Source organism: Gambusia affinis, linkage group LG19, assembly GCF_019740435.1.
Source record: "Gambusia affinis linkage group LG19, SWU_Gaff_1.0, whole genome shotgun sequence".
Lineage (NCBI taxonomy): Eukaryota > Metazoa > Chordata > Actinopteri > Cyprinodontiformes > Poeciliidae > Gambusia > Gambusia affinis.
This window is the reverse complement of record NC_057886.1, coordinates 12,616,399-12,644,264: the sequence shown is the minus strand read 5'-3', so window position 1 is coordinate 12,644,264 and position 27,866 is coordinate 12,616,399. Positions and strand designations below refer to the sequence as shown.

General features: G+C 37.6%; 1 protein-coding gene across 9 annotated transcripts; it reads left to right on the top strand.

Annotated features, from left to right (window-relative positions):
- Nucleotides 1–498: 498 nt before the first annotated feature.
- Nucleotides 499–27,313, top strand: sun1b (Sad1 and UNC84 domain containing 1b). Of its 9 annotated transcripts, none has more exons than XM_044100035.1 (24): nt 515–636; nt 6,315–6,412; nt 6,820–6,929; nt 13,451–13,639; nt 14,474–14,715; nt 14,859–15,125; nt 15,240–15,374; nt 16,214–16,366; nt 16,735–16,818; nt 17,886–17,999; nt 18,139–18,258; nt 18,359–18,452; nt 18,805–18,863; nt 19,316–19,500; nt 20,683–20,961; nt 21,433–21,525; nt 21,659–21,750; nt 21,860–22,004; nt 22,111–22,428; nt 22,547–22,631; nt 23,285–23,400; nt 23,541–23,708; nt 23,817–23,909; nt 24,015–27,313. In XM_044100035.1, exons 3-24 carry the CDS (start codon nt 6,820–6,822, stop codon nt 24,129–24,131), a joined length of 3,258 nt encoding a protein of 1,085 aa, XP_043955970.1. In that variant the 5' UTR covers nt 515–636; nt 6,315–6,412; the 3' UTR covers nt 24,132–27,313. The 9 variants fall into 9 exon arrangements, with proteins under 9 accessions (XP_043955976.1, XP_043955970.1, XP_043955972.1 ...); XM_044100034.1 differs by lacking the exon at nt 515–636 and adding an exon at nt 4,192–4,290; XM_044100037.1 differs by lacking the exon at nt 6,820–6,929.
- The last annotated feature ends 553 nt before the right edge of the window (nt 27,314–27,866 follow it).

Below are 27,866 nucleotides of genomic sequence, written 5' to 3'. Positions count from 1 at the left end.
CCCCCGGGTCTGAGTAGGTACTGAATGGAACACCAGATGAGGTTCTGTGAAGGAATCCTTTTACCAGCAATTAATACTTCTAAGTTTAAACCTAAACTCGAGCTATCAATTAAATTTATATTTTAAATTTTTACCTCTTTATTTAATAAAAAAAAACTTCAGTAAAGTACCATACTTGACAATATAGTTTATTTTAATTATCAATAAATGTTTAGAAATCTTTATTAGTAGCATAATAATAATAATAATAATAATAATAATAATAATAATAATAATAATAATAATAATAATAATAATAATAATAATTTCTGAAACTTTGTTTTGATTAGTTCAACTGTCTAATCAGAAAAAAAGCATCATGCTGTTTTCAAGAATGGTCACTAGGTGGCACTGTTGTACGTTGAGAGCGTCGTCACCGTGTTTATTTGAGGCGTTAAATTAACATATTTGGGCATTTTTACCATATATGGACTGGCTGCGTGACGTACGTGTCCAAACGGAAAGTATGACCATGTGTGCGGGAAAAGCGAACGTTAGACCAAAAATGTTTTTAATGGAAAACACAATGTCTACGAGCGAGCTTAGGATATAGCTCACATACAACCTAAAAAAATACCCACAGACAGAGTTAACGCAGTGAGTAGTTTATTTTATTGTGTTTTTAGTTACTTTTTAAAACTGATTACTCGTGTTTTATTTGGTGTTGTGAATGGTTTAAGCTAACATTGCTGTTCTTCAAATTTCTGTTACTTTTTAAACTGTAGTCTCGTTTTATTCTGAGCTGTTACGAATAATTGAAGCAATCATTGGAGATTTTTTTTACATTTCTATTACTCTTTCTAACTAATTACTCACGTTTTATTCTGAGCTGTCATGAGTAGTTGAAGCTAACGTTGCAGTTCTTCACTTTTCTGTTAGCCCAGTTGTATCGTTGTTTTGTTTGGTGACAAACCCATTTTCTCATTTGAACTAATACTAATAACGAATACTTTTTGCTAAGCAACAGTATTATGTTAATGAGACAATGTGCTGGCAAAAGACAAACTGGTTCCAGAACAACCCGTCCTGTAACGAACCAGTCTTTCGTTATTTACCTTCATCCTAATACTGGTTCTTCAGTTTCTCAGGTTGAACTCCAGTAATTCCTGTAAAGCCGTTTTCTTTTGTGCAACTTTCATGCTTTGCCAGCTGTTTCACTTTATACTTTTTCAAAATGAACGATTGAATGAATTATATTTGATTTTTATACGAATCAGAAGTTTTATACACCGCATAATGTATTAAAAATAATAAAAACGGCAAATAATGAAAATAAAAATATTTAAAGGAAAGATGTATATCTGTCTATATGCGTAAATATCCTACAAAAAAGTTGCGTTTATATCCCTAAAAGTCTGATGACAGCTAAAAACGTTGAAGCCCACAGATTATTATTATCAGTCTCATTGATTATGTTGATTAGAAACAAGGGTCCAACTCCAGATGTTTATTCTGTGGGGAAGAGCTGCATTCTATCTTTAGTGTCTGAGATGGTGCAAAAAACAAATAAGCTGTCGAGCAGATGGAGCCTTAGTTATGAAAATCTTTTTTCAGTCTGTCCAAAAGAAGATTAGCTGTCATTCACATCTGAAACCTTAATTTTGGAGGACAGCAATTGTTGAGTCATTTAGTGACTCTACTAAACACAAGTAATTCTAAAACTCTAAGCCTAGATTATCCCTTACAAAAGAAATGGCTATTTGTTAGGGTCCTTATTTATTTGTGCTATATTTCAAGTATTCGTGCTACAGATCCAAATAGAGATGTGATGAGGCTTTTAGGAGTGGCACTATTTTGATCTGGATTTTGCTGCAGTGCTGATATTGCATTCTTTGCAGTGATAAAGGTTAAGCTTTTTAAGCCTCACACAGTACATGTTGCCTTTGGTTGTCAAAATCAAACATCCAGAGAAGAACAATGGAACATTCAATGCTCCATGGACATATTTTGCACTCAGCCTGAAGAAGTCCATTGTCCAAACATAAAAACTGTCTGATGGTTTATTAATCCGTTGGGGGGGGGAAGCTTTAAACAAAGTTCCATTCTCACTGCTTCCTGCTACTCCCTTTGCACTTATTTATTTATTTATTTATTTATTTTTTGAAACCATCCCAGTGCCAGCCCTACTCACACCACACAAAACATTTATCTACAAATACATTTGCAAATGAAAGTGTTAAATGAAAAAGTGTTTATTTTTGATGTAATTTTATAGATTTTCAAGTTGCAACATATGGTTTTATATTCACAAATATAAAGGGAAGAATAGTGTTTGCCGGCTAACAGTGAATGTCTGTCTTTTTTGTTTGTTTTTTTGTTAATTTGTTTAGTTAGTTCCTGCAGGCTTAAAAAGATACTTTATCTGTTGTGTTGAAAAAAGCATACAATATCAGAATGGAATCTTATCATGACTGGAGACAAATGGCCTGTGACAAACATCTGAAACAATGGATTGCATTTTTGGAAATGACAATGAATTTTCTGCTTCCACATTATAACTGACATGCACAGCATCGCTGTCTGTTTGTAATTTTAGTTATTACTTTTTTACTGTAGAGGATTGTGTTTTGGAACAAGTTTAACATACTCAACTAACTTTTGAGTTTTCTGCCTTCATCATAATTCCAGAGTTATTAGATCTGCTCCTAGCTGTTCCTCACTCCATCTTAGTTAGAAAAGAAAATTGTGTTGTCGCACCATATCTTCAAACTCCTGTTCCTGTGCTTTGTTCTTCTACTTCATTCCTTTTAACTTGTAATACAGAGTTTTATTGAAGCTTCTTGTTTTCCGGTTTGTGTTTAAAAACACAAACAAATCAAGTTTGTATGATTTTATTTATTTTTTCTTAAAGTTTTTTTGAGGTGGAGTCTGGAGTTTGTTTGCCGTATTTACTATCAGAAACAAACTTGGTTGAGTTGAAATTATTTTAAATCTAAAGCAGCCCAGATTATGAATAATTTCTGCTTTAGCTATACATCCATCTTTAAAATAGCACTTTTTGTCACAAGTGAAGCTTAACATGGAAGGAACTGGAATACTCTGAGAAGAAAACAGGTGTAATTTATGATTTTGTTTCCTAATGACTATAAAATATATATTAGAACAGTGTGATTATCGATTACATTTCTGCACTATGATAAGGACAACTTCCACAGGTTTTTAATAGCTTTGCTTCACCTCTATAATGTTGATGCTTAACAGTGAGAGAAGTGACCATATTAACTCACCTGCAGACTTGCATATTCATCGTAATAAATAACTAACAAAGTCCTGTAACTGATAATAGATGGGATTCATTGGAAGTGACACTTGTTATGCATTGACTCTGAGCTCTCTAGGGGTTCAGTGCGAGTGCCGTCCTTGCACAGAGCAGCAGCTCCAGTACTGTGCGAGCCTTTGCAGCTTTCCTCCAATAGATTCAAACTGGGCGCTCCGGCCCGACAATGGAGGGCCTGGGAGTGGGAGGATCAGCTCGGGAGCGATCCTTCTGGCTTTGTTAACGCCCGGGAAGCCATTTTGGAAGTCAGCTTGTTGTGCCGTAGCAGTTAACAGACACTTGCTACCTGCAAACTTCCGAGTGTTTCTGTCTGAAATTTGCGGTGACGGAGCGGATCGATTAGTCCGCAGCGATTGGAAACCTCTGAGGATCCCCGCAGCGGGATGCTGGCGGAACTTGGCGCATCTTGCGTTGTTCCTTCGGATTACGCTTTTAAAGAATAACATTCATGGATTCTGACGCGGGCAAGTTGATCACCCTGTTGTTGCCACAGTTTTGTGTTGTTGTTGTGCATTTGAATCGATTTCAAATAAACCTTGCTGCTCTCCTTTACCAACTGTTTCGATACCGAACGCTGTATCCGGCCTTTGTTTATTTTTTAAAATTTATTTCGAATATACGCGAATCTATTCAATGTATGGTGTCATATATAAATATATGTGGATGCACATTTCCATTGAAGTGTGTTAGCCGTATTTGCATTGGGAAATATTAAGACAGAGCGGCGCAGTGTGAGTGACGCTGTTATCTAAATACTGCCAGCTCCAGATATAGCGCAGGGCAACGTGAGAATGTTACGAGGCTTACATGTCATTTGACTCGACAGTTTGCTGTTATTCTGAAAGTAAACATGTTTGAATTTAAATTTATTTTTGGTGTATCAATGTTATGATGGTCGGTGGCCTAATGTTTTTTCAGTGTTCGTCGCAGGTGGTTTGCGTAAAGGAGGCAGCAAAATATCTGTGTGATATGAGGTGAACCAGGATATTAATATAATTACAGGGAAGCTGTCTTTGTTTACTGCAGCGGTGCCTTTTTTTACTTTCATTGTTCAGCCTGTCTCATAGTCATTGCTTTTCAAAATAGAAAATTATGATAATTTTGGAATTGATTCATTAAATTTCTTTATATGACTAGAAACTAACTAATCCTAACTGAATTTAATCAGTCCCCTTGGCTTTTGGGTATTTGTTTCCCTTTATCCTCCCTTTTCGGCTTGGGGACTTTAGTGTGGATTTGATTAAGATTATGTGTAAGGATTTTGGTGGAGATTTGTTTTCCTATTAATTGATTGTACAATTTTTCTCATCTAAAGTGATACAAGCTTGATTTGGCCAAACAGCCTAATGGTAAACTGTTAGTGCATGTCTACCATTCCTTACAAAATCATTTATCCCCTTTGAACCTTTCTGTTTTCTGTCTCATGATGACCATAAACTTTATTGTACTTTATTGGGAGTTTTATGCTCTATGCTGAATTAAACAAGCATCACAATATGTATTATTTGCTAGACAGTTTGCATGGCATTTAATATCCATTAGCATTTATTGTATTTGAGTAATTGTTTGTGATATTCATATTACATATATTGTTCTAAGGATGAAATAAGAAATTTGTAATGTGTTATGCGGTCCTACGGCAAACCTACCAAGGCATGATCAGCTACCTAACCAAAGCTGGTTATACCCTAGTATGAATCTAGATTCATGCTTATCTAGTATGAATTAGATAAGTCCTTGAGGGTGAGTCCCTCTTTGCTTCAAAACATATAAAACGATAAATTAGTTTAGAACAAAATCTAATTTTGTGTTCCAAGAAAATTGTTGCTCAAAGTTTGTTGTCCTATAAATTTATCTTAACTTTTATCTGTTTCCAAGACAAAATTAGAAAATATTTCCATCTCCAACTGTGGAAAACTGGTAGAGACAAATCTCTGAAAGACTAGAATGAATTTAGATTCCAGATGTATTTTTGCCAAATTATTTGTAAAGTAGTACTTTTGCTTTATGTTTTACTTTACAATTAGTTACACCGTTGTTTTGGTCAACAAAGTTTAAATGGGTATGAATGCTTTTGCGGGGCACTGTTGTTTAAAATTCATTTCCAAATGATTATGTACTGACATTTACTGGTATTTCCTCTAAACAGGAAGTGTTTCTACTTTCCTGTTGAGAATGATTGATTGGAACAAAAAGGATGTACAAAATAACAGCCGTCTTTATCAGTACTTCACGTGCTACTATGTCCTGTAAAGCAGAACCAGCGAGCAGAACGTATGTATGGCATAATTTTCATAGAGAAATAGTCAGTGTAGCAGTAATGCCTGTTCACACTAAGCAGGCTTCAGTCACAGAAGCTCAGCTCTTAGACCCATTGCTTCCCACCCATTGGTTCCCGCCCATTGCTAAAGGATCCTCCCCACCCTCTGCTGTTTTATGGGCTTTCGTAATACCAAGCATTACTGAAATCTCCACTGTAGGGACTGGCTGTCCTCATGGTTAGTCTGCTTAATACAAACGGAAATAGGATCGCCCTGTCTCCACCACTCCACGTACCAGAGCAGAAGAGGCTGGCCATTCATCACGGCTTCACTGGTGTCCACACGGCTCATCAACCAGAGCCAGCATGCAGGAAGAGGTCTGCCAACTCTCTCTTACAGTAGCATTTTTGTGTTTCAGAGAAATAGGGATGCGCATGTACTCATTAGGTGTCAGATAGGATTGAGTTTTCTGACAGGGCTGCACAGCGTAGAACTTATTAGTTGTTTTCAAACCAGAAATGATTTGGGGAATGTCATTTTGTTTTTTTTCATTGTGGAGTGGTGAGTCATTTCCAAAACGTCTGATTAGTTTGGCTACAACTAAGAAAAGTACATCTAAGAGACAGACTGAACAAAGCAGCAAATGTATTCTAGAAGTAGTTTTTTCTTTTACTCTACTCCTGACATGTCGTCTGTGACTAAAGGGAGTTATATTCTTTCCACAATAACTTTTTCAGTCTAAACAAAGAAGAATGACCATGGACTTTTCCCAGCTGCACACATACACACCTCCACAGTGTGCTCCAGAGAACACCGGCTACACGTACTCTCTCAGGTGAGATCTTGGTGTTGGACTTCATTTCACTAGTTGTGAATGTTCAGGTTATGACATTAAAAGTAGTACAGCATGTATCTTTAGTTACTCAGGGCAACACAGCAATTAACTCAGAATGGATTAATGTTATCTCAGAGATCCTTCTGCTGGTGTTTTAAACAACTTTTATGTGCTTTAAAAACTTGCAAGTGAAGTTTCTGCAAGATTCTCCATCATTTGTTCCTATCTCAGATATCTTATCTGTTGGGATCTGATAGAAATCTACTCGTATCTGAAAGTTATTATGCTTATGCTGCTGCATTTAGTGGCATCTTTAAGTTTGTTTTCTGTTGTATAAATAGAAATGTAAGGCATGTTGAATCCACCATCATTCATTGGCTCGCCTTTATTATCATCTTATGCTTTAGATGTGGTCAGCACCTTATCAGGAAAGTGTGTGCATGTGGAGGAATGTCGTCGTCTCCAGAGCTGTCACCTTACTTTGCCAGAAGCTGTTAAACCACAGAAAGGCATTTGGGTGTGTAGGTCAGGGAGTGAGGAATTAACGGGTGTGTATTACGCAGTTTCTGACAATCCTTGAGATGGCGTGTGATTGCTTGACTTTAAAGGCATGCCCCCTGTCTCCGCCAGGTCCCAAGGGAAAGTAGGCAAGTGTCTTGTAAAAAGAAAATCGAGTTTCAACAAAGACCTCATCAGGTTTACTGCGCTGTCTGCTAGAAAGTACTGTCTGAGGAAAGTTAGTCTAAGAAAGATTGGAGCAGTTGGATCCCAATTAGCATACTGCTTTAGGCATGTGGCCCTATAAGATTCTTATTGTATGATAGCATTGACTTTCATACAAGATAAAAACTGTACATGATCTACTTGCTTTCATATAGTAGCATATTGAAATATAGGTTACAACTATGTTACCTTATACATTTTTGCAAATGACCTTTTGATCACAGACTTGGACGTCTTTATGCTTCATTAAAATTACTGGGTCTTTTTGTTAAAAATGTTTGTTGGGCATTATATCACAGTTTTGCTTTTCTACTCTTAGAGTAAAATTAATATTTGCTGGTTAGTCAAGTTATTTACTTAGGTAGAGCCTGCAGTCAGCTACTTACAACATGCTTCTAGCTTCCCAGCTATAGTTTTAAATCAATGTTACCTTAAGAAAAGTGACGGTTGTCAATGTTGATGTCAGGTTATTTATCAAGCAGTTTTAAGATTTTAGATTCTAGATTTGATTAATCTGGTTGCATGTCTATGAATGGAGTGGGTGTGCATGGTCTGCAGTGAGAACAAGAGAGCATGCAGCAACAGACAAGGTCAGGTGACAAAAACGGTTGGTCCATCTGTTGTCAAAACTCAAAGGAGCAGTGACAAGGTTTGTAGCACTGAATAGACCAAGTGTAGGAAGAAAAGGACTATGCTCTGTTTCTGTCCTTGGAAAGACTATTACAGCAAATACATTCAGTTACAGACCTATAAGCAGCAGGGTGTGAAGGCTTTGATAAAAATCCCGACTGTGAATTAAAAGGCGTTTGCCCTAATTTTATTTTAACACAATAAAGTAGATGTTAGAAAGCAAGTCTTGCAGGTGTTTGTTGTTTGCTGACTTCTCACAGCATGTAAATTGAAGTTTATATGGCCTGTATGAAAAGTTTGAAGGCAGTTTTAAAATGCACCTTGTGTGCAATCATTGAGTTCTAGTTTAATATAATATAGAGTCAAGGATATTATTGTATTCATTTATTATAAGTGATGCAGTAAGGATGCTCTTACATTTAAATCGTAAACATATCAACAACGAGAATATGCTTCAATCCATTTTTAGTTGTTAGTTGTATTTGTTATTTTATTGTTTTAATTAAAATAAGCTTCTTTTTTTTTAACCGCCCAACTCATCTCCAAAACTCAAGAGAACACCCTTGTCCTCATGACAGTTAAGGGGTATAGCTTTGTTTTTGGTCAAATTTTGAATTAGTTTTGTAAAATGCAACTCAAGCCCTCTTAGAAATGTTCCATTGCAAGTGAAGGTAACAATATAATGACACAAGAAAAACTGACACGTCTCAGTCATTATTTGTTTCTGATTCCCATCCACTATCACAACACAAACAGCACAACTGGTTTTAAACTGAAACTCTAAGCACACAATAAAATTCTTGTGGGCAAGAAATGGTATTTGATTTTTAATGGGGCCTTACGACAAAAAATCAAGCTGCTCGTCTTCCAGAAAAACAGACTGACTACACCCAGGTTCCTCTGAAAACAGGTGTGTGTGCTGAGAATCCACCCAGAGAGCCTTCATATTTTATGATTGTAGAAGTGGGTCAGTGAGGCCAGGGCGTCTGGATGGTATCTTCCTTTTTCTACCATCATGCTTGAAATTAGTGATTGGGTTATCTAAAGACTGTTAAAGCTGATTGTTATCAACTGCTGCATTTAATGATAATATATAGTGGCTAAGAATAGTAAATTCAACCTTCTAGCTATTTTTTTCCCCAGTTGTGAGTCAAATGCAGAAGGCTGTGCTCCATCTGCAGCTCCATCAAGCTCCATTTGAATCTAATCAGTTTCATCTGAACAGCTGTTGTGCACGTTAACGTTGCTTCACACACTTCAGTACATGCACCCCTGGTCAAGTGAGAAGCAAATGACATCAGCTGGATTCAAGGGAGATGGGGCCTTTAACCTAGATATTTTTTGTAACAGTAATTGGTCAATAATGCACATTTCTGTAACACTGACTGCTCAGTTTTAAAAATGTTGTAGCTCTTAAGCAGGTATGTTTCAGATTTGTAGCTCATTTACAGCTCATCCTCATTCCTATCAGTACTCACAACTTTCTCTGTCTATCACTGAAGCATGATGTTGCAGCTGCCATGTTTCTTGGGTGGTATGATGTTGATTAGGGTGTTGTGCAGTATTGTTTTTCCAACCCATTTAATTTTTTGCATGTTGGTCAAAAAGTTTATTTTTTATTTCATTTTAGCAGAGCTTTACATAGCTTTTGGTAAACTGTCAATAGGACTTCTTAAAGTTTTCTAATAACAATGGCTGTCTTCTTGCTGCTTTGTGATTGCTTGATGATTATTGTTGATAGAGTTACGCTGTTTTTGATTCTGTTTTCTCTGTTTCTGAAAGCAACTTATTCCACTGGTGTTATATTGGGGTATTAGTGTAAGGGGTGATGACTTAAAATGCACACCCGTTTTCAGATTTTAGTTGTAGAAATGTCTGTATAGTTTGATCCACACAAAATGCCAGTAAAATGCATTGAAGTTTGTCTTTGTATTGAGACAAAATGCTTAGACGGTGTGAATATTTTTGCAAGCCACTGAAAGTGTGGCTTGTATATATTTGTGTGCTAGAACATCTTTCTTCATGACGGGGTATGGGTTCATCTACTGATCTGTCTTTCTGAGTTGAAGATAAGTTTATTGTTGTCTCCATAGTAACAGCAGTAACATGTGACGTTGGTTGTTGTGCTCCAGTTTGGGCGAGGGAAGGAGGTTTTCTTATAGCGAGGCAGAAGGGAAGTGTTGTCAGTGGGAGGTAAAATGAGGCCCAGCCTGATTGATCCTAATCACAAAGCCAAATCCTTCCTACTCAGAGATGGTTGGGTGGAAATTTGAACACTCTCCGTTTGCCCCCATGTTCCATTTCTTGTCCTCTAGTAAATATAGGCTGCAACATTTTGTGGAAAACTACTTTCTCCACTCAATAACAGTTCTGGAAATGGAAAGGTACAGTTTTTTTTTTCCCCCTTTTTTAGACCTCTATCCTGGTTCTTCCCCAGGGTATTCCCTAGTTCAAATGTTTGAAAATAACTTTGTTATTCCAGCAAATGCAACAGGGGCATGTGGTGTCGCAGTTCTGAATTACAACATCTCATCACTCTGAAACGTTCAGCTTTTGGCACAGAAGTGTCAGCTTGTGCAATATCTATATAATACATTCTGAGCTGAGTGACAAAGTCAAAATTTATTTAAAAATCCAGGTTATCCTCTCAAAACTATTTACATTTCTCATGTTTGGTTTCTTGTACACAAGTTTCAGTCTATGCATTGTGACCTTTGCAGAACAAAGGTCCCAATGCAACATGTTTGCATTGTGACCACATGTTTGCTGGTTTGTTTGGCAACTGCATTTTTAAAAATTGTTTCCCGAAAAAAAACTTTTCACTGTTCTGTTTACTTGTGTGTGTGAGATTTAAGACTTTTCTGGCAAGTGTTTGACTGTGGTTTTGCTGCTGAGCTTTACGACCCAGATGGTTCTTATAATCCCAGGCTAAAATAAATGTGTGCATATTTCACAAATGGTAGTCGGAGTTTGTGGGGTGAGTGTTCCAACTAAGCTGACTGCCTAAATTATTATCCCAGGTCCATTAAGCTTCTTTTGGATAGAAGTGTATTTGCATACCAAGCAAGAAAATGTACGACATGCTCTTTAGATACATCCTACAGAAATCAAAGCCTCTATTTTCCTTCAGCTAAAATAGCAGCTGCTGGAAAATCCACAACTTTGGAAAAGCAAATTAAATTCTTGTTTTTTCTGGGATGTTATGATGAGCTGCTGTATATCATTGTCTCAATAGATTTGGTTCTGCCAAGAAAATCATTATCATGTACAGTATTTTGTTCTGAAATTCATCTGAATTTAGCTAAAATAAGGATGTATTGCAAACCACTAACTAATATTGTCAATCAGCAAAGTCATAGTTGCTTGGCATATTTCATGATGTTGACATCAAAACAAGAGTTTGTGAAAGGTAAAAAAGTTTGATTGTACCGAGAAGAGTGTGGAAAGAGGATTTGAATCTATAATATTATGTAGCATAAAATTCTAGGAAGCTTGCTATCAATATGGGAATGTTTTTTTTCCTCTGCTCAGGTCTGGCTCGTTATAAGTCTCTTCTTGTCTGTAAACTAACTTTGTCTGTGGCTATTTATATCTCTGATGTGGGCTGCGAATGTCGCCTGGGAGAAAAGCGACACACTGATCAACTTGGAGAATGAGAGCAAATGAGGAGTTAACTTGTAAGAGGTTTTGAGGAAACCTGAGCTAGCTTTATAACATTGTTTAATCTGGCAGTCTTTGTTTTGAGAATCCTATAAAGAGCAATGCTAATGTGGAGTGGTTCCATGAAAAACAAAGCACTGTTTTATATAATTTCATATGATAAGCCAACACAAAGCTGAACAGAATTTTGCTTTACAATTAAACGTTTTAAAAATGTGGGTGCACATGTATTTATGCCTGTAAGAAAATTCTGGTGTAGCCTATTTGCTTCAGAAGTAAAGAAATATTGAAAATCATGAATCATTTTATTTCCACTTCACAATTATTTACTACTTTCTGTAGGTTTATTACATAACATTTCAACTTAAATTTGTTGCAGTGTGACAAATAGTAGAAATGTCCAGTGGCTGTGGATACTTTTGGAGAATAGTGTATTGTAATGTTTGCATGTGCCTGCAAGCTACACAGACATATTTGTTTCCTTATCACACAGCCCTGCTCCCAACAGTGCCAGGGACACACATGGCTTGGCAAAGTTTTGTTCTTTGTACAGCAGCTGTTTCGGTTTCTGGAGGACATATCCTTAAATCATGCATCGGGTGTCCTATGTCTTTATAGCTAAATTTTTCTCCTGTAGTGCCAGGAAGCAACAAAATATCAAAGATGTACAAACACAAACCTGTCCGTAATACGTTCGCCAGACCAGCATATATGACAATAAAACTTGTACACATAATAAATAAACAAAAACAACAACTTTTGTGAGTTGGACACTGTTGTCCTGGTAGAATCTACTAGACAAGTTGTAAGAATAATAATTTAGTGGTTTGACAAAAAGTATGGATGAGGTGGTACTTGACTGTAGTGAATGAACTTCCTGCACAAATATGTGAAGAATTTGGAGCGCTTTTGTCTGGGTTTGTGGTCTTTTTAACAACCGTACTTACTTGCTTTTATTATTAATCCTTGGGCCAGTCTTAAGCAGCAGATAAATTCTCCACGGCTCCCAGAGCAGGAAAATGGTCCAGGTTAGGTTTCGAGAGAGGTGGCAGTTGGCTAAACAGGCAGGTGGCAGACTCAAGACAAAAGCTCATAATTGGTCTTGTCAGGGTGAGTAATCCCCAAGTTTTATTCCCAGACAGACTAGCAGAGAGATAAGATCTGTGCGGGACGAACACATATGTGCTCTTCTGCAGGACTTTAAAGCTTGATTAGCTTGCACAGGGAAGTCAAGGGCAGGATATTGTCTTTCCTGTGAACACTCAGTGACTTTGTGTCCAAACTGTAAAACTGTCCAAACAGTGAGCCCACCTGATTGTCAGGTGTGTCACCTTTTCAAAGGCTCCTAGTAGCTTACCTCTCTCAATATTAAGACTTTTTCTAACTACTGCAGCAAAAAGCGTTGACATTTCATCTTTCCATTAACAATGCTCTGTATTCACCAGCTAAGAGGAACTAATAACTCTGAGAGAATAGTTGCAGATGTTGCCTGTTAGTCATGCCTGCAGTTTGGCACTTAAAGCCTGCTCATTGGGGTGGGTGTGGCCCTCTGAGTCACAGTAAGGCATGGCACCAAACATTCACTGCATTTTTCCTCTTAACATATGAAATTGCAGCAAACGGAGTTGAACTCTTTCTCCTTGCATAGTTGGGGATGTTTACTTGATATGTTTGCCTTGATTTTTTATTTTAGAGACATATCCTGATCTTTTTTCTTTTCTCTTTCCCATGTGAGTGAGTCATTTCCTGTGAGGAACAACCCAACACCCACCAGCATCACAGCTCTATAAAAAGCCTGTGTTTGTTTTCATTTAAGAAATCTGACACTGAGATGTTTAGGATGAGGAACTAGGAGTTAAAATGCTTTGCTGGTTGAAACCTTTCCTCTTTCAACTGTGTTTCTGAATACAATTTCAGTTCAGTAAATATGAGAGACAAACCATCTTAGGTCTCGTGTAGGGCCTCATGACTTAGAATTTTTTGCAAACTTTCTAACGCTCTTTTTCTTTCTCACTTTTGTCTTAGTTCAAGTTACTCAACTGCAGCATTAGAGTTTGAGAAAGAGCACCAGATTTCTCCTGTGTACGAGTCGCCTAAGATGTTACGGCGGAGCCTCCGACTGCAGAACAGCGGCAGTCATTACAACACCGAGAGTGTAACTGATTACTCCCTGAACCATGGCAGCAGTTACATCGACACCAGGAAAGAGTCGCGGTGAGTTTACATGTAAACACTTTCAATCTGACTCTGACCAGCTGCATTGCTAAAGACTTGTCTTGTTGACCATGACTAAACAAGATTTTCCCAATTTTACAACCCAAGTGAAAGTATTTGAATTTTTTTTTTCTGTTCCTGTGAAATTGAAAGTTTTGGAAACTCATACGTTAACTTAGATTGTTTTCCTTCCTCTTTTTCAGTAACCTGCATCCATAGACCTTGAACTTGTTCACATTTTTAATACAAATGTGCACTAAACTTCAGTTTATTTGTCAAAATAAATGTAATTGTGTCATTGTGCAGTCACTTCACAGTAATAAAATACTCTATGTTGGTTTATCACTCAAAATTGCCTTAAATTGTTTTTGGCTGGTTGTACATAAAAGTAAGCAATTTAGGCAGTAAAACTGGATCACTCAATTAAATTGTTTCTTCTTTTAAGATTCTGATCATTTTCTTAATGTTAGTACTATGTAATGTTGGGGCAAACATCGCATCCCAGCATTTATATTTCCTGTGATATGGACTATGCTATTATGAAAAGGGAAGGAAGACACTGACTTTTGGTTACTAAGCTGAAAAAGACTGCAACAGTAATGTCTTTATTTGACATTTTTTTCATTTTAACAGACATTAACATCATCAAACAAATTCCTACCTCTCCCTTACTCACACAAAATCAGCACATCATAAAAAAACATCTCAACAGTCAAGACAACATGGTTCCACAATTTCTCTTTTTAGTTTAACAGTCAAGCGGAATTGAAAACTATTTTATTTATATCTTATGTTATTCAGGTAGTAACCACCCAGTCTTTTTTTCTTTTCTAGGACGCCGCGAAACAGAAAGCAGAAGTCCTCATCCAGCTCTGTGTCTTTATCCCTGAGCCAAATTTCAACACCCAGACAAACCCTGTCCTTCTCAGCTGCCAGTACCCCGATTGGCAGAACAAGTGATGAAAACGTCACAACGTACGACGTCTCGCGGCTCGCATCAGCTCAAGAGCAGTATCACCTGAGGCAGCGCAGAGGAAGCACCATCAGAGCTACAACTGCTGTGGATGGACAGTGGGGTGAGACAAAAAATTATAGATTTAATCACAAAGAAATGTTGAATGCTCTGTCTCATTACCCCAGGAAAGCTACAGTTTTCAATGGAAGTCCTATTTTGAAAATCAAATTTGGTTAAATTTTCCGCCTGGCTGTCATGTTCTAGAGCAACGCTCCAGCCAGAGCTCATCAAACATCAACGGAGAAGCCAGCTTTTCGAAGTCCAACACTTCGGTCCCTAATGGTTACATTTGCAAAGATTGCTCGTTTCACTCTCAGCAAAGTGACTCCCGTGTGACGGGGCCATCATTGACATCGGTATCATTATCATCATCCTGCCAAGCAGCAGAACTTTCCACCGATGGCCTCACCTCCGTATCTTCACCTTACACAAATATTTATACCAGAGACAGGAGTCGAAGAAACAAGTCAGGTGAGAAAATGCTTTCCACATTTGGGCACTTGCATTTTTATACTTTAAAGTCTTATTGACATAACAAGGGTGGGATGAAGAGAATGTTTAACCATTAGTGATGTCTCCTTCTAGGTGTCCTGATGTCAATATCTAACTCATGTGTGCGCTACAGCAAAAAAGCCCTGTCCCCCATTGTGTCCTTAGTTTCCATGGTCTACAGCAGTTTGGTCTGGCTGGGTACAAGAACCAGGAACTCAGTAGAAAAAGGTAATCTGAAGTTTCATTGAAAATTTAAACGTCAATACTTTATTCTCCAAATCTAATCTTCTGATGTTTAACTCCATTTTTGAATAAATGGTTGTGTGGACAGGGGCGTAAGAATGACTGCTGTTCAGTCATTCTTACATTCCTCTATGTTGGCTGTTTGGATTTGTTTTGGGGAGTTTCAGATATCTCAATTACTATATCTTTTTTATAATGAGGTTTATTTCTTCTACAGTTTCTTGTAAAAGCATTTGTACACTTACTTCACAATTCACATAATTGGTAGAAAGAATCCATTTCTGAGTCATTTAATCTTTGAAAGTCAGAAACTGGTCTCAGGGGTTTTTAGAGAACATTAGTTAACAAACATCATAAAGATCAAAGAATGCAGACAGACTGGTCAGAGATTAAGTTTTGGAGAAGTTTAAATCAGGCAGAAGTTATAAAATAAATTTCCAAGCTGGGAACATTTTGCAGAGAATTGTTCAATAAGTGAAAATGAAAAGAGTACCAAGCAAAAACCAGCCTGTCGAGTCTTAATTGACCGGCCGAGCAAGAAGCAGCACAAGTTGGAGCTGATTTTTATTCTTTGCCCAATGTGCCAAACAATGTGTTTCTGGACACTAATACTGCAACATCCCCTGAACACATAATAGTGGAGCATTCTGCTGTGAGGTTGCTTTTCTTCAGGAGAGACAGGGACAGATGTTCAGGCTGACGTGGAAAACGGATGGAAAAAACATAAACAAAATCTGATAAAACCTGAAGAGGGATGAACACATTTGCATGCCTCTGATCATGAATCAAGTTTCCATCTTGACTTACAATGGCTATGTGGACAGGGGTGTCAACAGATGTGTCAACAGGAGTCCAAACCTCGTACTCAGACTCCTTGACACAAGCGTGGCCCTCGAGTTTGTCCAAACTTTGGCAGTTTAAGCAGACCACTCTCCACAGGATGATGGGCTCCAAAGGTCATGGCTTTGAAGAACAAGGTATCTGCTGTCTGTCCACTGGAGAGTCACAGCTCCAGATTTCAGCTGCCTCTTTTCCTTTAATTAACTTTTTCTCCTTTCTAAGCATCTGATGTTTTATTAATCAAGATAGAGTCCTCCTTCCTTAGTAGATAGAGATGCTTACTTTCTCATAAACTGAGTGTGCCTTTGAAGAATGTCATAACTTCTGTCTCTCTCCTGAATTGACCCAGCTTTCACTTTCACACTTTTTCTCATTTTGAAAGAAGTATACTGGAATGAAATAAGTAGCCATGCCATTGTTTACTTTCATTTCTGTTATGATTTTTTTGTTTATTATTATTTAAAACTTTTGATGTACAATTAAATATGTTTTCTGTGTGTTGCAGGCCACTCAAGTTTTTGTGGAAGCATGAATGTGAAGGACCTGGTCACTGAAGAAACATCACATCTTAACCTCAATGGTTCCCTCTGTAAGCACACACAACACATGTTCCCTTTACTCTTTGTTAGGGTTCCTGTTGTGCAGCTTTGATTGACAAAGTCAATGATATGCGTGCCCTGTGTCAGCATCAGTGGGCAGAGGTTGTGTGAACTGCTTTAACTACTCAGCAGCCTGTTGAACTTCATGACCTCCAGAAAGTGAAGCCAAATCTTCCTAATCCACGATTTAAGAGGATTTAAAAAATAATTATTTTAAAGTTGGTTATGCTTAGTGGTTAATGATATACTTTATACTTACAAATGGAGACAAAATGAAAAAGAAGCAGGAGAAATGTGAAACGGCTTTTCAGTTGATCTTCATCTTGGTTTACAATTGTTCTTAAAATATAAAGGAGACTCCTTATTTTTTGAACATAAAAAAATTTGAAAGGGCCAAAACTGCCAATCTAAATGTTTACTGAAGTTTGTGGGAGGAAGAATAAGTATTTTTTTCTTCAATTAATGTCTCCTCACTACTGTTGAACTGCAAAACGACAGAAAATAAGGTAAACACAATAGGAAGGGTTTTTTTTTCCAAAAACAAAGGCTAATTAAAAACTTTGTTATAAATTTGTTTGACCCTCCAATGCCAAGTTGAAGATTATTGAAATAGTTTTATTTGAACTTTCATGCCAGATTTTAACTGAAGATAAAATATCTAAAAAGAGAAGGGGGAGGGGGGGGGGGGGGAAACTCGGGAAGCTCAATGTTTAAAAGCGACCAGGATAATCTGTTAGCCCTCTGCACCAGACCTGCGATGTTATTTAAAATAATTTGACACCAAGCTAATGTGGCAAAACCAATAAAAATATTACTTGGAGAAAGATGTCATTTAGATTTTTTTTTTTGTTTGTTTTAGTTTCCATCAAGCTTTGCGACTCATGCCTTTTTAAAATGAGCTATAATTTGCAACCATTTTCTAAAATTGCTTGATTATCAGTCATATTTAATCATTGTGGAATAAATGAGTTTATTCCTGCTGCTTATTGTCTTTTTTGTTTGTTTGCTCATTTTTGCATTCTGCTTGTTTGCTCTCCATCATTTTGGACGCACACAGGTGACGACTGTAAAGGAAAGCAGTACTCTGAGTCTCGCACTGTCGCCACCGTTACACCGCTCTCCAAGTCACAGCGCTTGGTGGGGGCGCTGTGGAGAATCCTAGCTTACACAGGTTAAATAAAGCTTCATCATTTTTAACTCTATCATTCCGTTACAAAGATATTTTTTGATATTCTTGTTGTTAATTTGTAAGCTAAACTCCTTAAAAACTGTAGCTGTAATCGTGAACATCATTCGCTTTGTCTTAACAGGTTTCTATCTGCTGCTGCCTGGTCGCTGTGTGCTTGCAGCAGGTAAAGCTTTAGGTTCAGGAATCATCACAGGAACACAAAGCCTTCTCTCATGCTTCTGGGCGATCCTAGCAGCCCCAGGTAAGTTTCAGATGTTTATCATTTTCAGCAAATTATGATACTTATCCAGTTTAGGTTGCTAGTTTGAATATATTCTCTCTTTTTTTTTCTGCTTCTCTAGTAAAAGCTGGAAAGGGACTGATGTGGTTTCTTGCAAGAGGATGGTACCAACTGGTGTCTCTCATGTCTCTCGTCAACGTCTTCTTTCTAACTCGGTAAGAGTTCTTACCTTTTATGACAATGAATTAATCACAGATATTTGATAGTTTAATGGAAATAGTAAATAAAAATTAACATGACTGCTCTGCATTTGACAGTAAGAATAATTAAGCTTTGTTCAATGTTGCAATTGCCTGATGTGTGAAAAAATGTATTTTAATTTATATCCGTTACCAAAATTCAGCTAAATTAAGTGATTTATTATTTGGTAATTAAGGTATTTTTTAAACAGTCACATTATTCATTTTTAATTATTTGCCTAAATATAAATAAAGATATATAATTTTCTCATTAAAAATGTGAAACATCAATCATTTGTAAAATTCAAAGTTTTCTTCTGTGTTTCAGATGCTTTCCCAAACTCTGGAAGCTCCTGTGGCCTCTTTTTCTCCTCTTACTACTTCTGTGTGAGTAAACAGACGCCCTTTTAAACAGATTGGACCCATTTACTGTAGTCAGCACACAGATAAGGATATATGGCTATTAGAACCAGCACAGATCTCTAGAGTCTGCTGTAAATCTCGCTGCAGATTCAGGTCAACCTTCCTGAGTCTTCACTGCAGCTCAGCTGTTCTCAAACAGTTTCATATTTTTTCTGCTGAATCGTGCTGCAATTAAAATAAAATATCACCTTAATTTAGTTTTAACATTAATTTGATCCTCCTAAAGGGTTTGAAAATGTATTTTCTTTGTGTGTTTTAGTAAAAAACATTTAAATTTAATGTATTAAGTGTCTGCGATGTCAGTTTAACTCTAAATTTCTAAAGTGTTTAATATTTAACCAAATAGCTTGGATTATTATAAAAGAGCATTTTCCCTTGATTTACCTTTAACATCACATTCTTTTGTTTTACTGCAGTTTTCTGGTGGTGGCTCCCGTTCACTGGTGCCCTACTTACCTACCTTCCAGCCATAAACCTCACAGAGTGGAGCTCTACATCTAGGTTTGACTTCTTCTCTAACTTGGCTGCTGTTCCTGCTGCTGGCCCTGCAACAGAGACTCCCATGGAGCAAGCTCATAACACTCCGGTCTCCCAAGCAACAGTGAGTAGCACTATCTTATAGACCAGTTTTTTACAAAGTGTGTATGCCCTGTAAACTTCCTCACAACTTCAAGGTTTGGTTAATGATTGGACCATCTGACATTAGTGGATAATTGTAAAGTAGAGATGAAAACATACACTGTTGACTTTGAGTCAGACTTTAGAGTTAAATATAGGCCTGTCGTGATAAACAATAAATCAATTAATCGCACAATAAATTAAAACTATCGACCTCATTTTCGGCTTTATCGTTTCTTATGGCCTTTTTCTTTTTCAGTTGATGACACTGAATGAAAAAAGGCTCAACTCCTGTGCTCTCCTCTGACCCTCCCTTCCTCATTTCCTTAGTGTAATGCCCAGCGCACACTACACGATCTTAGAGCTGTCAGCCAATTGTCCGCCCATTTTCAAAACCTGAGAGACCGCAGACTAACCGACAGAAATCCTAGGATAACAGTTCGTTCGTGCCGTGTGGTGTCCAACAGTGGGCACAAAATAATGGCTACAAGTCCAGTTAACTAATTTTAAGACCAGGCATTAATCAATGCTCTACTACAATCTACCTGCAGTGCATGTGGCTCTAGTGTCGGCATAATGTCCTGACTGAATGAAAATCATTAGAACCTATTTATGTCACGTTAAGGAAGAACAGCTGATTTGTCACTTGCGATTTCGGTCACGAAATCGCAAGTGTACAATCTGAGAACACCCAAAGTTCTAAGATTGTCGTAAGGGGAAAAACAGGGCAAAAAATCGTGTAGTGTGAACTATTGCATCAAGTGTTTTTGGTTGTTTTGTTTATCAGTTCCAGTGTTAAGTGTTCTTATAATAAAGTGTATGCCTATCTATCTTTGGCAGGAAATCACATGCATTATTACGCCATTCCAATAAAATCAGTGTAAAAAGGTCTTCAAACAATATTATCGTTTATTGCAATCATTTTTGAAACAATTAATCATTCAGCAAAATTTTATATCGTGACAGGCCTAGTTAAATATAAATGTAATAATTAATTAATAATAATTATTAAGTCATTCCAATTAAATCAGTGTAAAAAGGTCTTCAAACAATATTATTGTTTTTCGCAATAATTTTTGAGACAATTATTCGTTCACCAAAATTTGTTATCGTGACAGGCCTAGTTAAATATAAATGTAATAATTTCTCCTATCTTCCGTTTCAGCCAATCCTTCCCCCAGCCCCCATCCACAGTGGCGTGGATCTGGACCGCCTCGAACTTGTTGAGCGACAGCTGGCCTTGTTGTGGGCGAAAGTCCAGGCGGGAGACCAGAAGCACGATCAGCGTCACAGCAATATTCTCGGTCTCTACAGCTTGCTGAGAGAGCAGGTCCACAGTCAGAACGAAAGGGAGAGCTTCGAACTGTGGGTGTCCTCTATGATGGAGCAGCGACTGGGTGTGCTGCGAGGAGAACTGCAGCGTGAGAACTTAAACATAGCACAGGTAAGCCTGTCACAATTAAACATTTAATCGCTTGGTAAATTAGAATTAGCTCAGTTTCCATTCTGATGATTAATATTTGAACAATAATAACCAAGTTTTTAAATGGTTTTGGATGTAAGTGCTTTTTATTTCCATTTTATTTATTGGTTTATGAATGCTTTATTTTGGATATTTGAAATATCTTCCAGTTCTACTGTCAGGTGTTCTTTACAAAATTAAAGTCTATTTTTCTGTGAGAAAGTGAACTTGCATTATTATGGAGTTATCAAAATATCGCTTGACAATGGTCTCAAAACAACAATATTATCATTTTCTGCAATTATTTCTAGGAAAATATGTCCTCTAGCAAATACAGTACACTACCTTTACAGTCCTATTTATGGCTGTAAAGGCTCATTACAGTCCTGACATTGTAATGAGTAAAGTTATGAGAGGGTATGAAAGTAAAGATTCAATTTCTTTCTTTTGCAGAGTTCAGAGCAGCAAAAACGGCAACAGGAAAGTCAGGCAGCACGTCTGGCTAATTTAGAGCTTCTGCTCAGAGCTTTGGCAACCAAGACTGAGGTACGCACAGCAGATTTCCTGCAATTCCACAAATTAACACAATGCATCGAGATTGCTTAAGATTGGGCAAAAACAACAAACTTTACGATTCCAATGAGTGGTCCAAATGAAAGGTTTCATGTTTGTATTGTAGGAGATGCAGCAGAAGCAACAGCAGTTTGAGGATGAGGCAAAGCAACGGGAGAACGCTGCTTCTAAATCGGCTGCAGGCACGGCTCCTGTCAGGTACCAGAGAGAAATGATTAAACATGCTAACTGACATGAGAACACCTTACTTGTTATATTACATAGAACATTATGTTGTAAAACATGAAGTTTCTGTCCTTTTTATTAGTGTGGGTGTGAAGCAGGAGGACCATAATGCTCTATTGCTGGAGATGCAGAGACTTGAGGAAGAGCTGAGTAAAATCAGGGGAGACCTGCAGGGTTTTGCAGGATGTAAGGGGAAATGCGAGCAGCTGAACACTCTGCAGCAGACTGTAAGCAGCATAAACATCCCAGCCACTCAGCAATGCTTCTACAATGATCTAAACTTTATTGAGGTCAAACATTTCCTTCTGTTACTTTATATTCCCCAACCTTTAGATATCTGGTCAAGTGTCCTCGCAGTTGCGGAAGGAGTTGAAAAATCTGTTCTTCGGCAGCGATGAATCAGCGGACCAGCAGCAGAGTGAGATCCCTGAGTCGCTGATCAAATGGCTGTCGCAGCGTTACGTGAGCACGCCCGACCTGCAGGCAGCGCTGGCCTCCATTGAGATGAGCATCCTGAAAAACATTTCGCTTCAGCTGGAGCGCAGTCGAGCTCAGGTTCTGGGCGAGGCAGAGTCCAGAACCAGAAGCGTCTTTGAGACAGTAAGAGGGACAGTCCGGCACACTTCTACAACTGAGGGCCTGTCTGAAGAGGTAATTCATAAAACCTTCTGCTATTTAAGATTCTCATCTTTACCACGTGATTTAGTAGTTTGTCTCAAAGGATTTATTTATTTATTTATTTATTTTTTCCTTGTTGATTGCAAACCAGGACGTGAATCTGATTGTTCAGAACGCCCTGAAGCTCTACTCTCAGGACCGGACGGGTCAGGTGGACTACGCCCTGGAGTCTGGAGGTAAGTAGGAAACTTGTCCACCCTGAGCTTGTATCCAGGTCAGTAGACAACTCTGTTGTGGATTAAGGGGATTAGCAGTCTAGCACTTCTATCGCTCTGTAACGCATGTCTTACGCAATGAGGACTATATACTCATAGGGCAATGTAGAGAAAACTATTGATTCAACTTGCTGTGCTACTGAGTCAGTCTTCTTTTTTGTTCCTCATATTTTCTGTCTTTAGAAACGAACAAAAGAATTTTGTCGTGTGGACTTAAATAAACTCTTGTTGCATTGCTTTAGTTGTAGCAACTAAGTCTGCCTTCATCTGGTGTTTACACTTACACTCAGGCAACACAATGCTCTGCAAAAGTTTTTGTTATAACAACAAACCAGAGTATTTTTACAAATAAAATTATGAAAAAGTAGAGAATTTGGCAAATTCTCTATTAATTAGAGAATTTACTCATGAGTCTAGAATAGATTTATGCTGATTTATGAGATCGGCATAAATTTAACTGAATGCCTCAGAGCAAGGAACTCCGTAGACAGTTCAGGGATAAAGTGTTGGAGAAGTTCAAAGTAGGATTAGGCTATAAAACAATATTTTGTCTGACTGATCCCTGGACGGTACTTGTATAAATTTGGGTAAAAACATAGTTTCTGTTTCATCAGGTGGTAGCATCCTTAGCACACGCTGCTCCGAGACTTATGAGACAAAGACAGCCCTCATGAGTCTGTTTGGCCTTCCACTCTGGTACTTCTCTCAGTCTCCACGTGTTGTAATCCAGGTGAGTCCCACCTACAGATATCAAGAGGAACAAAGTCTGATAACCATGGAAAAACAAAAGCGTGTATAAAAACAACATTTAACTGTTAAACTGCTGACTTTTGACTTCAAAAATAGTACTGTGCTCTTCCTTACCATCAGCCGGATGTGTATCCTGGCAACTGCTGGGCATTTAAAGGCTCTCAAGGTTATCTGGTGATCAGGCTCTCCCTGAGGATTCGTCCAACATCCTTCTGTGTGGAGCACATCCCTAAGACGCTCTCTCCAACTGGAAACATCGCCAGTGCTCCTCGCAACTTCACTGTCTTTGTAAGAAAACTGTCCCAAAAACCTAGGAGGCCTGTGAATAATCTCATAGAAACACCAAGTGTCCTGTTCTGACTGGTTTTTGATTTTTATTTATTTTTGCCTTTTTAGGGTCTCGATGATGAGTACCAAGAAGAGGGAACGCTGCTGGGGCACTACACATACGAGGAAGATGGCGAGTCTTTGCAGATCTTCCCCGTTAAGGTAATTTTAAAAGCAACCTTCTAAACTTTAAATGTAAAAAAAAGAAAACGAGTCTGTCGGCTTTAGAGAAAATAAATCAATAAAAATTCCTTTTTTGCTTTCCAGGAGGAAAACGACAAGGCGTTCCAGATCGTAGAGGTGCGGGTTCTATCTAACTGGGGTCATCCAGAATACACTTGCTTATATCGCTTCAGGGTCCACGGAGAACCACTTCAGGAATGAAGCAACCACCAAAAGACACACTAATAAATCATCATTTTACTCTGTCTGTAAATAACTCTCACCAGCTTCTTTAAAACAAAGGACACCTGACAGTGTGGACAGTTTGGTATGAAAGCCATGCAAACAGAGAGGTTGTGGAGTGTGAAAGCAATGTGCCGAGTTGGAAGCAGGAAAGTATGTTTATGAAATCCTGGAAGAGTCGCTGGGAAGTTTTGTATCTGGACTGTAAAGGAGCGCAGAGAGGAGTGGAACCACAAAAGAAGCTAAAAGTCCCCTTTTCATTGCACTGAGTTGCTCTTGAGGGTAGAGAGGCTTCCCTGAGCAGACAAATACATCCCCACCTCTACAGGAAGGTGGACACCTTCACTGGGGCGGGGATGACAGACTCATCTCAACCACATTTTCAATATGCATCTGATTTGTTTTAGTTCTTTTCTGTTTTTTAATCTTTCTATTCTTAGGAACAAGACCACTCTGTCTTTGCCAGGTATGTCACTCCTTTAGTTGCTGCAAGTCCACAGATGGGTTCCGAATGCTTTCCCATAGCCATAAGAGTTGTTTTTAAAGAACTGAACATGCTGCCTGTGGACAAGTTCTGAATGTTTGATTAAGTGCAGGCTCAACGCAAGTTTCCTTTAATCATACAGCAACGCTATAAAACACTGACCTCTATGCGATGTAACCTTTAGGAGGCTCCTTACTACGCTAAATGTAGGAAATCATGCCAACATGTGGCTCCTCCTCTGAAACATACACTGATTTTACATCCATCATGTACAATGCCTTGCAAAAGCATTCTTATTTTATTTATTTATTTATTTTTACATTTTATCACATTACAACCACAAACTCCAGTGAGTTTTTTTGGGGGGGAGGGTGAGGGTGTTAGCTGATAGACGCAGACATGCTGAATATGTCATGGTGAAGTAGAAAGAAAGATATATAGTCTTCACATTTTCACAAATAAAACTCCAAAAGTAAAGTGTGCATTTGTATTAGAAGCTCTGAGTAATTACTTAATTGGACCACCTTTTGCTGCAATTACCACTGCAAGTCCTCTGAGGATGCTTTTCTTCCAGCTTCGCACATTTATAGACTAAATTCTTTTCAAAACAGCCCAAGGTCAGTCAGATTTTAAGAGAAGCATCTGTGAACATCAATCTTTAAGTTTAATGACATCTTAGGGTTGAACTTCTCACAGCCTCTAATTGTTTTGTTTTTTCTCACTGTGTTGAACTCAATCCTACTTATCTATTCTTTGCAGCTTTCCTGTCCCTGCTGAAGAAAGGAGCTGCCACCACCAGATTTTACCGTGGTAACTGTGTTCATGATGATTGGCAGTGCTAGTTTTACGTCACAGATAGAATTTTTCTGTAGACCAAATAGTTCAGATTCGGTCTTGCTTGTGGCAAATACCTCAATGATTTCTTTCACCAGTGGTTTTATCTGGTCTCTCTTTTGTAGAATAGTTTTGGTTTAAACAGTGACTACCTGGAGCTCCTCCACAGTTAGCATGGGCCTCTTGGCTGCTTCTCTTTTTTTATGCTGTTCTTGCCTGCCTTACTGGTTTAGATGAATGACCATGTCTTAATAAATACCCAAGTTTAAGATTCTCCACAACTTCATTTCTGACCTCTCTGTGGGGTTCTAGGTCATGATGTTTATGTCTAGCAACTTCTGACACCTTGACAGTTGGATATAAAGTATATTGATACTGAATTACACTATGTTGAATTGTTTTTCGCAGCGAGATGTCGTCTGGAAGGAGTTGGTTGCACAGGATTTTATGTTGGATGAATCAGAGTAAAGGAAATTAAATACTAGGAATTTCAGGAATAACTGTTTTTGTGATTGGGGTGGAGATTCATTCTCCAGCACGGGTTAGATCACTACTATCATAGTCAGTTCTCAATGGTCAGCACTTTACTTGTTTTTAATATCTCCCTGGATCAAATGCATCTGTGGATGACATGCTGCAGAACTCATTCAGCCTTTTGATTCAAGTGTGTTGAAGCAGGGACACTTCTAAAACTTGTGCAGTGCCAGCTCTTGAGAATTGGATTTTGACGTGTCAGGTTAGGCGAAAATATATTTATGTGTTAGAACAGCCCAGTAAAAGTTCAGACCTAATTCTAATTCAGAATCTGTGGCAATACCATACCATACCATACCAGCTTTATTTTTTCAATACTTGAAAAGCAATGTTTACAGACGCTCTTTCCAACCTGACGGAACTTGAGCAGTTTTGTAAAAATAAATAAATAAATAAAAAAATGGCAGACATTTGTGATTAGATGTGCAAAGCAGTTAGACACATACTCTAAAACCGTCGCAGGAAAAGAGTCAAAATTTTGACTCCGGGGTTGAATAAATATACAGATCACAGTACTATAAATTTATTTGTAAAACATTTGGAAGCCATGGATCCATTTCCACTTCTTGGTGTTGGTAAATCCACTGAAGTTTGTGGTTGTGAGATGACAAAATGTTAAATTTGAGGAACATGAAAACGTTTATGTGGCACTGTATATGAAAGTGTTGTTAAATCTGGTGCCTGGAGCTCAAATCCTCCCCAAAATTGCAAGATCATGTTTGCCATAGACTGGTTTTTATCTTTTTCTCTCTCACCCTTTACTTCACCTAAATTTCCCTTTTCACATGGGCTCTTAGAACTCTAAAACCCTGAAGGAATGTAATTTGTATATTTCATTGTTTATAGTTGCTCTTTTTATGATATCTACTTTTATCAGTGTTGCTTTATTAAGACAAATCCAGTCATAATTATTATCATGTTACTATTTTTAAAATTTCTCATTGTGTTTGCTTTCTTTTTGTTTTAATTTGGGGGATTATTCACAACACAGGATGCACTGCAACAACTTGTAAGACGAAGGTTTGTGGCACGGGGTGTTTTTGTTAAAAATGGGGCTATGTAAAGAGTTGTGGGTTGAGTAGGTCTAAAATACTATTTGTAAAAACGTTTTGCTCACAATCTTATTTATTAACAAGTTATTAGTGGCTGCATATTATGAGTTTTCGCAGTGTATATTTTATTAAAAGCTGTTCAGTGCATTTTGGAAATCTTTTTTTTTTTTAAGATAAATGGCTATTTTTGTTCAGTCATGAGATGACTTAATTGCTTTGGAATATTTTCCAATAAAGACTTTAATTTTGATCTTTTATACTATTCATGTGTTACTTGATTTTATAAGCATGATTGTGTTATTGGGTAATGCTTATTAAGGAACTTGAATTCTCCAGAATAAATTCTCTGGATTCTATATTAGATTTGAATGATTGTAGCTCAAAAACAAAGTTATGGCAGGTTTATTTATATAGCACCATTCATGCATATAGATTTTCCAGTGTTTTACAGGACATTAAAAAAGTGTTACAAAAAAGTTGTAAAACTAGAGACACTAGGAATTTATGAGAGATTTGAATAGATCATCTATTTTTAGTTGAATTAGTAAGTTTGTGCTTTAATTTGAAAAATATTAATTGGAAAAATCTTTTCTGTTGATAGGGAAAATTAACAAAAATATTTATTAAGAATTTACTCCAGAAGGACTTATTCATTAGGCATTATTTAGACAGAGAAATGGCTTGCTGAAGGTCCACAAGAGAAGTGATATGAAATGTATTAGAACAGTGATGTACTCTATCTAAAAAGCAAGAGCTGAGGTACCAGAATATACATTGTATATTATATATTAGTACTAGTAGAAAAAACAG

What these genes read in the sequence shown, in the direction of transcription:
- sun1b (XM_044100035.1), top strand. Translation starts at nt 6,820, where the DNA reads ATGTGGTCAGCACCTTATCAGGAAAGTGTGTGCATGTGGAGGAATGTC. An exon ending in TCATGGCTTTGAAGAACAAG is followed by an intron (nt 16,367 to 16,734) that starts GTATCTGCTGTC and finishes TGTGTGTTGCAG; the next exon opens with GCCACTCAAGTTTTTGTGGA. An exon ending in CTACGCCCTGGAGTCTGGAG is followed by an intron (nt 22,632 to 23,284) that starts GTAAGTAGGAAA and finishes CTGTTTCATCAG; the next exon opens with GTGGTAGCATCCTTAGCACA.